The following is a 12,002-nucleotide window of genomic DNA, read 5'->3' on the forward strand; positions in this document are numbered from 1 at the left end:
AAAGTTTTATAAATTCAAAATTAAAAAGATATGTGTGTTTGGAGTAAAAGATAGAAAGTTCTATGTGGTATGCATTTAGATTTCCGTTTTATTTTGTTCTACACTAGTACAAAAATGGCTAACCATGATTAATCCGACCCGACAAGGCATTATCTATATGAGTGGTGTGTTACTGGAGAAACGAAAAATATTATCAGATGAAGTCCACAGAAATTATGCTAAAATGAAAATTTTCATTAATGATTGGGTCTTAATAAGTGTAGCTGGCAGACAAATGATTCGTAAAATTACACATAAACGATTTTTAAATGTTATAAAATTGGTTACAAATAAACTGTTTGTAATTATAATTGTTTTTTCAAAATGTCATTTCCTGTAATTGGTTATTTTTGAAATATTATGAAGTTTGTTTCTGACATAAATTGTAATAAAAAGTTAATTAGCCAGAGAGTAGGCGAACAAAATACTGACCTCTTACTCAATAAAGTTTGCTTCATTTTGAAACTAGAGACATTCAATAACAAAGATGGGTATTATTTATGTAGTTTTATCGTTTTTATTATTTGGAAGCGTTTACACATCGCTTGAATATAACAAGGTAAACCATCTTTTATATTATAACATAATCTACAAGAATACAACTGGCAATACAATATAATGTAATCACGTCAGTTTAATTTGTTTTCAAATTTCCTTTAATATTGTATGTATTTCAAACAAATGAGTGTATACGACAGTTACCAATACATGCACTAAGGACTAAAACTAGTTCATTTCTTTGACTAACAAGAAAACAACTGATAATCTTTAAATGCACTAAACACTCATTTTTTATCCTCTGATAATTTTTGGCCCAGGTCAGACATGGCATACTTTGAGCTATTGTATCACTCATTTTTTTTCCAGGATATAAATCCATCCAACGAGTATTTAAAATGGCCACCAATTTTTAAATATTAATACATAGTTCATCGATATTTCTGGGAGATCTGTTTAAAGTCTATTCCAATTGAAATTCAGACTGATATTATGACTTTAGGAAAATGATAATGTTGTAAGTATTGCATTCTTACACTGTATTGCATGTTTTGATGCATTATTTGTCTTGAGACATGGAGCTTTTAAATCATGTTTATTTTGTATTCTTAAGAAGGAATAATAAAACTAATTAACATCAAATGGCAAATATTTCGTGCACATAAACTTCAATGAAAACAATAATACACACAATTACGCACTCACATACAAATTAAAAGTCAAAATACATGTGTCTTAGATACACATTTTTTTATTAGTTGTTATTGGCTTCGAACTAGCTTTCAGTTACAGCGAGTACTCTCAGATCTGTTTTTTTTATCTTTTGTGTTTTTATTGTGTCTTTTTCTGCTTTGTATCGATTCGATGATTTACCCCCTTTTCAACTGATTTTCATAGTTTGTTCTGATGTTGTACTGTTCCACCGCTGTAATAGGTTAGGGGGAGGGTTTGGCGCCAGCAAATTTGTTTAACCTCGCCACATTCTGTATGTGCCTTCACCAACTCAAGAACTGTATATCATATTTGTTTTTCGTTTATTATTTGAACATAAGTCGGACCTAACTTTAGGCACTTGATCATGTGTTGATTCCTTGTCAGAAACTGTTCTGGATACTTAATGCAGAGAATGTTGATATATTGATTATCTGTTTGTGATTGGATTGATGAAGGCACACTATAATTTACTTCTCTGCGCTAGGCACGAGGATGGCATAGCGGTTACATAGACTCACCAATAATAATAATACTAATTTTTCCTTTTGTATGTATTTTATCATAGACAATCAGGATTATTCCCATATACATATAAACAAGTCTAAATTGAAAACAACGTTCAAACCTATGATTGCGTTGGATAAAAACCGCAATTTTTATACGTGTGCATGTAAAACAAATTTCTAGATAGAGGGGTCTAAATACAGGCACAAACAACATTTTCCAAAAGACCAAAATAAGGGAAAAGTATATTATAACAAATGTCATTTGACTAACAGGTCCAACAACTGATGTTCTTAAACCCTGCTGACTACCATTGACGATTGACGAGATGTAACATGGATCTAAATTATTAATTTAATACCAAACAGAAAACAATAAACTTGCGGAGAAGATGGTTACCGCAAACATGAGGTGCAAAACTTTGGACACCATATCCGGATTTCGACAATTAATGTCTCTTCAGTGATGTTAGGAATCGAAACGGTATTTGGAAGGCCATATAATTTACTTCAATTTAGGATAGACTCTTGAATTTTATAGAGTCGAAATAGGATGAACGGATCCTATAAACCCGAAGGAAAATATAATACAAGCCCAAACGAAAAAATATAAACAAGTCTAAATTGAAAACAACGTTCAAACCTATGATTGCGTTGGATAAAAACCGCAATTTTTATACGTGTGCATGTAAAACAAATTTCTTGGTAGAGGGGTCTAAATACAGCACAAACAACATTTTCCAAAACACCAATATATATATATATATATATATTATGATGGTGTCACGATGTCACAGACGCAAGGGTTCGAATCCCGCTGAGGGAAAAACAAAATTATATATATATATGGTGTTAGCCCTGTATAACCACGTGTTTTCCGATGGAGAATGTTATTAAGTTGTCACATGTTTAGACTTGTATAGATATATATATATATTTCTATTTGGTACTATGTACACTTGGGCATGCCATTCAGCATCATCCCTTGGTGTCTCCTGCAGTCTGGTCACCTTATATCAACCCCATCTGCATCAGGAACGAGGATGGCATGCCACTTTTGTGCATGTATACCATGTGCGTCAATCTCTCACCTTTCCATGCAGCACCGTCCCTTGGAGGTTTTTGCGGTTAAGTTACATATCCTAAAATTTCAGTTTCATTAAATGCTCTTTTTCGTGTTGGAGTGTGCCAGAGATGTATCATGTATTACATATATATCAATGACTTATATAATATAACAATGTATGAATATCTTAGACATAAAAGATATACATGAAATTTTAGAGGTAGCTATAAAACCTTTTTTTTTAATATGATTTTCCAAACTGACCACTGAATGCTTTAATATTATTATTTACAGAGATTGCCACCAGTAGCCTTTGACTCGGCAAGTAGTGAGCTCCCTCAAATGAAGTTTGAGACCATCACTGTAACTAAAGGGCGATATGGAACTTATATCAAAGCTAACTTTAAAATGAACAAAAAACAATATTTTGGTAGTGACTATCATTCTACGTGGTTTGTAGATAATGTTCCTGTCCAATCTAGTAAGTAGTCGTAATAAAGACAACTTTTATTATCACACAGTATCACATCAAGTTGTTTTCCAACAGCCACGTGAACTAGAATAGACAACAAGAGATCACATTGAAAACCTGCATTCACCATTTGTCAAACTCTAAATAGATACAAGTCTTAGAATAGTAAAATTATGACAACTAAATATCTAACGTCAAACAAATTCTCATAATACAAAAATAAAAAAAAATAATGGAAAAAAACGACATTTTTACATTCAAGATTCCTGGCTTTGGATATATTAATGAACGTGTGACAGGCTTGAACTGGTGTTATATTAGTCCTCAATCCTCGAAACGTTTTATTTCAATCGGTCTTATGTAAAAACACAATATCTGCTGTTACAGAGTACGTAATTTCACAACTTTAAACAAAATATCATAATATCGGCAATATTTGTACTAATAAAGAGGTAAATATTTTTGTTTCCTATATCGATATATTAGCACCACCATATTTTCTTTGATGAAATATTCAAGAGTAATCTTTTATTTTGTAGTTTACATTAAGAACAAGGATTTCTTCTCCGTTGGAAATTCAGTGGAATCCGTTTCCGATGGCCGTTTGATTTCATTCGATATATCAACTTCTTTGACTCCTATCGATATTACAAATAAAACATTTAAAGTTATTGTCAGATACAAGCATGATGAATTTTTATACTTAAAAAAGAAGAAGGAATCAAGACATTTCTACAGCTATCAGAACTATGAAATAACATTCAAAGGTTCTGACTTGGGTTTCCCTGCTGTTGCCTCTTCACAAACATATAGCTTTGATAACTTTGAGTTTTTCATAGCTAAGCAATCGAGTACAAGGAAATACAGAGGTATGTTTGGTTTCGGCTACGACTCTGACAGTTCTGTTAATGAAATCTCCACGTCGTTTGAAGGGTTTGGAATCAAAACAAAACCAGCCAGATATTTTTATGATATAGCCACACGGGGTGGTAATACTACACTTCTAAGCTTTTCAGAGATCTCAGTTCCGCCATTATCCAACAAGCTTAAGATTGTCAATGTTGATTTAGTGGAAGAAGCTAAGAAAATGTATCATGGTTTGTTAAAAGTAACAGTTTCTACAACAAACCGGTTTAACGTAGATATCAAGTATGTCTTCGAACTAACAAGCTATCTTTACAATGGTGTAAGCCTCAAAGAGCCTTTCTTTCCTCTTACTGGATTAATCATAACAAATTTTGAGGAAAGTGATAATGCAGAAAAGACTACATTAATTTGCAGAGTATTTGGTTTTAGAAATGCCAAAGTTGAATTATTCCTGCAAACAACAAAGTCTGATGACAGAGTAGAAGTTACTAAGAATGTTTACCCGATCTACAATGAATACGAAACAGTGCAAACGCTAGTCTTTGTTGAAAACAAAGACAGGCAGGCTGGGACATATTTTTGTGTAGCAACTAGTTTATACGGAGAAAAAGTGTTCAAAGTCGAAAAGAGAAGAAATATGTTTCTACCATAAATATGTTGGTACTTGAATTGTATATCAGGTCAAATTTCGACTAAGAAAGATAAATAATAAACAAATAAAATACAGCTTTATAAATGTTTCATTTCATAAGTAATCCTTTTAGTCACAGACCATTGTTAATTATATAAGGGTTGATACTCGGCAATAACGACTAAGCAAATTGATTCCTTGCTTTGCCGAGTGTGAATTCGCATTGCTATTCGACGTGTCTCGGTATTTATACATCCAACATTCATGTATTTAGTTATGATGTTTCTTTTGTTCCGTTGTTTTCCTCTCATAGTTGATGTGTTCCCTCGGTTTTAGTTTGTTACCCGAATTTGTTTTCGCTTAATCGATTTATGACTATTGAACAGCGGTATACTACTGTTGCCTATATTTACATCAGTAAGTTATCATATCCTGAAAATATTTTCTTCAAACTGATCAAGACATAGAAAATAGTTTTGCTGATAGATTTACTTAATTATAAAGATGTTGGACTGAGTTTCCTCTATTATACAGTTGAAGATATCACTTATAGTTCTTACCTAATCAGACTGCAGCACTAATGTGATATTTATTTAAAAAAAAAATGGTAGTTTCTGCCTTTATTGCCGTCGCGTGACGACATTTTAAGCACATATATTATTGTTGCTACACTGGGTTTGAAATTTTTGTTTAGACATTAGTAAATGTGTCAAACCTGTATTGAATTTTTCAAAGAATTTTCATAATCACGATAAAGCACACTGAGTAAAATCTACAATAAAAGCGTCAATTTCTCTGTAATTTTTTGATCAATGGAATATTTTTTTAAGCACAACTCTTTTACGTCAACAGCAACAGTTGCAGGCGAGACAAAGAAATCCGTTGAAAATAGCACAATACAAACTATATTTGGCAAAATGTTAAAAAAATCTTTCGTTTTGAATTTAGACCCCAACTACAGATGACGTTCTTATTAAAATTGTAGATGAGACTCCTTAAGAACATCTTGTATGTACATGTATATCTGATCAGTCCCCACAAGTTTCTAATCATTTTAGTTGCAGCAGGTCACAATAAAAAACATCATTGTAAGCATTGAATCACATATCATTGGAATTGCGACTGAAAAACCATACATTTATGACAAGGCTACAATAGTAAGCGGAAGTAACTGCTGAATACAAAGAATAACACCAATTGTTGATGACTCTATATGGAGACACACCTCAATCAAAACATAACTATCTAAGAATGTGATTCGCTAAATGCTGACACGCTTTTTAGGAAAAAAATATATAACTTGCAAATATGTACTTGAGTCAAGTGAAATGGGTGAACAAATGCATACTGCAGAATTTGTATTGGTGGCGAGGTGTATAGGTTGCTGATAAAATGTTCAATATTGCAATATTGCATAACGACAGATCGTTCAGACTTTTTGAAAAACATTCATGTTACAACAAAAATGCACGCTTTTTCGTGCTAAGCATACAGCCACTTGTAATTAAAAGTATCGGAAATCATATAGAAGTTGTCTGACCGTTCAGAAAATGTATCACATATTGCATCTCATAACTGTTGTGCCTGTTAGGTCCTTCTGTTTAATAGTATAGGGGAAATATGTGACAACTCTTTTTAAGCATATTCATTATTTCGAAAATTTCGAAGTATTGGTTAACAGAAAGTAGGTCTCTGACAGATCCGAAAAGTGCTCACAAGTCATCACTGCCAAGCTACTGTATTTCTGCTCAGTAGTTTCGGAGAAAAGTGTGACGAAAATATTTGTTTGATAAACGGACTGATATGGGGTATAATATCGGAATGTTTTGGTTAATTACTAGATGTTACACTATAAGGCCACCAGGGAGACAACTCCAAACGATTATATATTCATGGTCAGAAGTAATAGCATTACCATCCGAGTTGTACAGTAATTCATCAATGATGAAAACTATAAAACATTAATTGAAGGAGATTTTTTTCAATAAGTCGATGAGAGAGAAGCGGGAAGGATACATTTCAACCAAGAAAAGAAAAGACATCTGAAGGTCAACACACATGTACGACCTGAAAAAGAGATTGTATTTATGATATGCCATGCTTAGATTGACAAAAGGTGGATAAGCATAACAGAGGCCACCGAAGTTCTACGTTCAACAACACATTTTTAAAATATAAAATCACTGGAAAACAGTTATATACAACTAGGTGTTGGATACTCGATGCATAATTTAAAACTGAACAAAGTATTTTTTATTTTCCTTTGGTCATATCTTTAAAATCGTCCCCATATCTTATTAAATAATTCTAAGTTACGATGTTGATCGCGTCTATCACATTGAAAATTAATTAATTAAAGGATACCACAAAAACAGTTAAATCTGCTTCTTTCTTGACTCACATCTAGAAAACGACAATGAGGTTCGATAGATAACTACAGTTCACATTTAGAACTTTCCATTTCTATGTAGCAACTTTCAAGGGCTTGCGTTTCCAATCATGATTTTCGTGATATATAGTTGCTGATAACAAGGAAGTTATTTAATGGATGGCTGTTATTCACAGTGGGTAAGGTTGCCTACGAGATAGTGTTCTCTGCTGGTTATTTTGAGGGGAAGGACATTCTTCTCCCTTCTCCCACCCTAACCTTCTTTCTTCAACCACTCTTCTCCTTTCACCCACCGAAAAATATATCTCCTTATTAAAAAAGTTAAAAATGCTGGTTTATTTTTCATTTTTCATTAAAATACTGTGAGGTCAACCGTCAAAGAGAGAACTTTTTCACTCTACTTTTCCTGTGACTTTCATGAAGGCCTCACTTATCTTGTTACTTGAACCAAACCACAGTGCGATATACAATATGTAGGACAAGCGAGACGCAGATTTTTTAAACGATTTTTGGAGCATTTATACCGCCTCCGAAAACCAAAGAAATTTAAAGTTTGACATATGTTGTACCAACATTTAGGAAAATTCACAAACAAATTGAAGATTCCCATTAAAGCAAACACATTGAAAATAAATTAGAAATTAAAAGGGTTACTAATTTGCCCATTTCTAGAATAAACTTCATAGACTCGGAATCAAAGTAGTCTGTGTGGTGTCGTACAGCCGGCAAAACCGCCAACAATGAGTTGGAGGTATGTTGTACACAGAAATGCTTAAGAATGAAATTATAAAGTCTTCTACATTCAGGTATTTGCACTCCACAGAATAAGAAAGTAAACAATCATATAATTATCATAACTCAGCTTAAGGCCTTGTCTGAATATTGGAAGGAACCAGTCATGTTTTTGCTACCTAAACTACACAAAAATATCCTTTCATCTCAGCCTCCAGTAAGTGTTCTACAAATAATCTTTCATAGCTTTTAACTAGCAGTAAATAGCTCCCTTACTTGCCATTAAAGACAGAGGCAAAAGAAACCAAAGGGACATTCAAACTCACAAGTGGAAAAACAAACAGACAACACCGTGGCAAAAAACGAATTTAACTTCTGTAATAACTAATAAACCATATAAAAACAATGGTATTAATGGCTGGTTTCGGCTACACAGTTTGTCGACAGGTTATAGGTATTCCTACGTGCATCAAAAGCCTCTTTTAATAATAGACTTGTTCTTCTATTGTTATGAATCACATTTTATGGCCAAAATGAGTAAAGATCTGTTTAAATTTCATTTAATTGATAAATTCAAAAAGACCTACCGTAAACGAATCAAAAGTTCTCAAAATATGCTGCCGAAATTTGGACAAGGTTCACGAAGCATCAAATACGGCCCTGTAATATGCCATTTTTAAAAATTCAACGATGGACTTCCATTTCTCCCCGAAAGATAGCTAGTAGATATAGGAAGATGTGGTATGAGTGCCAATGAGACAACTCTCCATCCAAGTTACAATTTATAAAAGTAAACCATTATAGGTCAAGGTACGGCCTTCAACACGGAGCATTGGCTCACACCGAATAGATATATTTCTGTTATCGATATGATGTTTTTTCCGTTTTATTGCAATTCTTCTATGGCCAAATAAGTGTCTAAAATCGGGTACGGTTACGGAAAACGACGTTTTTGGTGGATTTTCCAGCAAAACTTGGCAATTTTTACTTTGGCTGCCACTCACGATCCACAATTTTTTAAAATTATATTAATATTCATTCATTTGTCTTATTAAAAACATAAAGACATTTAAGATCGTGGTTGGCGGCCAAAGTGAAAATCGACTTCAAAGGAATTGCCGATGTATCCGGAAAGTGCAATAAATAATTTAATCGCATACAGTTATCTGTATTTTAATTTTTTTTTATATATAAAATGTGTTACACGCAAATTGATATTAAAGAGGTTAATAAAACTAAACATAATTATATTGAAAAAAAAACCAATTCTTGACGCTAGTACAAGAAAGTCTGAAAAATCAAGTTCCAGACGACCAGCGATATCCAGGAAGAATATATACACAACAGTAACGAATAAACCGATGTGATTAACATGTATAATATTGCAAGGAACAAAAAAGGAAAAGAAATCTGAAGTAAGTACATATGTTTGAAATATTATCATGATAATAAGAATAACGACAGTTTATAAAAGAGGTGTCTTGATATGACAGGTCGCCGCTAAGTAAGCCGGCTTCACTCACAAAGATCGGTGTATCCTCCAAGGAATACAGCGTTGAACGGGAATGAAACTTCGTGTAAATGACCCTACAGTAAACTTTGATGTGTAATACTATTAGAATACTAAATGTCATTTCATCATAAATAAATAAACTTCTCACATCGTACGGTCTACCGTTATCGATTTTTGAAATACACTACTTATACAATTTTAATTACTCAGTCACTGTTGTTGTCATAGCTCAATCGGTTAAGATAAAAAAGAAAAAGAAAAAAAAAGCGCGTTGCTCTTTAATAATATAATTACACCTTATGTAAGAATCCTGGGTTTTGATTGGTTGATAGCCAGTGTATTTTTCACCAATTTACTTTTATCAAATGAATATCGTTCATTTTTAACAGCGCCGGGGTATATGCAAATAGGATATGCCTTTCTTACCCTCTCTGCCGTGGTATTTGCCAAAAAATACTTTATCCGACTGGACGCTTGTAATGTCACGATCATCAATGCGTTTTATGTCACGATCATCAATGCGTTTTATGTCACGATCATCAATGCGTTTTGTACGTTAACATTCGGTGTAATTAAACAGATATAGCATGTTCTTGAGGGGTATTTGCGAAAAATACCAGTCTTGAGAATGAATTTCCCTCGCCTTACGGCTCGCGAAATTTAACATTCTCTTGACTGGTATTTTTCGCAAATACCCCTCCTTAACATGATATATCTGTTCATAATTTGACAGACTAGTTCGAACCTCACCGCATACTATTTTTTTTGGTGTTTTTTGTCAGATAAAGATTTTGATTTTAAACAATTTAAGTTCTAAACAATTATAAACAATACTGACTTCCTGATAACAACTTGACAGAAATCAACCTTAACTTTCACAGATTCTACAGGGTATATAGTTGTAAATCTGTTATTTCATTATTTGCAAACCTGTTATTTCATTATTGATCAGAGTGATTTTTTGGGGTTCCCTGACCCAAAACATAGACTTAACAATCTCTTCTTAAATCGTTTTCACTTAATTTGTCCATATGCATCTACAACTACGTTTATTTGTCGCAAATATATTTTTCCCCACTTCAAACACACAATCACGGTCACTTACAGTATGATATATTATAGCTATTAGTCTTTCACAATTGAATCAGAGAAAATAAATTATTGTTCCTTTTGATTCATACCCGTCACTTATGTTTTAAAAGTGGCAGAACCAATTACAAACAATTGATATTTTCTTTTTTTTTTTAATTCATAAATTTTCTATATGTAATTGTTTACCCTTATTGAAATTAACATTTACTTTGACAGTATAATATATTTAATTGACACAAAAACTTATCGTGGAAACCCACTGGAATGTCATCACGTCTGTCTGTCTGTCTGTTTGACAGTGTATCTGTATAGTTGTTTTGCTTCTGTCTACTTCGGGTGTTTTGAAACGTTGTGTATACGTAATTTCCAAATTTATCTTTATGCAATCATGCTGGTCTATTTTTTGTTTTAGAATGCCGGGCAGTGGTCCGAAAACGTATCAGTGTTGTTTAGGTAGAAAGAAAACAAAACCAAATGACAGACAAAAATGCACATCATCAAAAATAAGGAAAATTTTAAGAAGGAAATTCATGCTAGATGCATCACCGAGTGAAATTTTGTGTAATAAGTGTCGACATCTTTATTATAATGCAAAAGAGAAAACAAAAGCTACCACAAATGTAAAAGCCACTAGAAATCAGTTTTGCCCAAAGTCACCAACAGTAACAAACACATCTGAGACATTATCGAGTCCATCTGATGAAACTGAAGTCTGGCCTGCCGAATAAAGTCTTATCAACAGTATTCAACATTACAAATTCAAGTATTCGCAGAGCAATATCATCTGTAAGAAAGGCACTGTATACACATTTTGTACCTGAATATCTTGGATTACAACATATATCTCGTAAAGATGTAATTAAGGACCACACTAGGCCTTTGGCACAATCATTACTTGGGAACAATACTGGGAATCAAGATATTCTTGTTCTGGATGGGACTTGTATTTACATCCAAAAAGTAACAATTTTAGCTTTCAAAGGAGGTCGTACAGCATGCACAAAGGAAGACCGCTGGTGAAACTGATGGTGGTTGTGACTACAGATGGATACTTCTTGACAATTTGTGGACCGTATTTTGCTGATGCCAAAAATAATGATGCATCGATTTTAAAACATATGCTCAAATCAAACATAGAGGACATCAAGGCATGGGTAGAAAAAGATGATGACTTTATGTATTTGTGGTAGATAGAGGATTTCGTGACTCAATTATGGCTCTAGAAGAGCTTGGCATCCAAGCAGAAACGCCACACTTCATGAAGAAAGGCGAAAAACAGTTGACAACTGAGGATGCAAATGACAGTAGATTAGTTACCAAGGTATTAATTGTAGCATTCATAAAATACAATTTGTAGAAAATGAATGAATGAATGAATATTTTATTTGCAAAAGCATAAATACCATGCTATGGCAATAAATAGACAAGTATATACAATGTGACAAAACGACATATAGCAGAGAACAATACATGATGTAATAAAGGT

General features: G+C 33.1%; 1 protein-coding gene across 1 annotated transcript; it reads left to right on the top strand.

Moving 5' to 3' along the window:
- Nucleotides 1–466: 466 nt before the first annotated feature.
- LOC127731093 (uncharacterized) lies at nucleotides 467–4,895 on the top strand. The gene is made up of 3 exons (XM_052239953.1): nucleotides 467–598; nucleotides 3,115–3,301; nucleotides 3,832–4,895. Exons 1-3 carry the CDS (start codon nucleotides 527–529, stop codon nucleotides 4,809–4,811), a joined length of 1,239 nt encoding a protein of 412 aa, XP_052095913.1. The 5' UTR covers nucleotides 467–526; the 3' UTR covers nucleotides 4,812–4,895.
- Nucleotides 4,896–12,002: the final 7,107 nt, after the last annotated feature.

The sequence above is a fragment of the Mytilus californianus genome, unplaced genomic scaffold (assembly GCF_021869535.1).
Source record: "Mytilus californianus isolate M0D057914Y unplaced genomic scaffold, xbMytCali1.0.p SCAF_2, whole genome shotgun sequence".
NCBI lineage: Eukaryota > Metazoa > Mollusca > Bivalvia > Mytilida > Mytilidae > Mytilus > Mytilus californianus.

Bases quoted from the DNA above. Each gene is read 5' to 3' on its own strand.
- LOC127731093 (XM_052239953.1), top strand. From the start codon at position 527: ATGGGTATTATTTATGTAGTTTTATCGTTTTTATTATTTGGAAGCGTT. The intron at 599-3,114 runs GTAAACCATCTT...TATTATTTACAG, and splicing joins CATCGCTTGAATATAACAAG to AGATTGCCACCAGTAGCCTT. The intron at 3,302-3,831 runs GTAAGTAGTCGT...TTTATTTTGTAG, and splicing joins TAATGTTCCTGTCCAATCTA to TTTACATTAAGAACAAGGAT.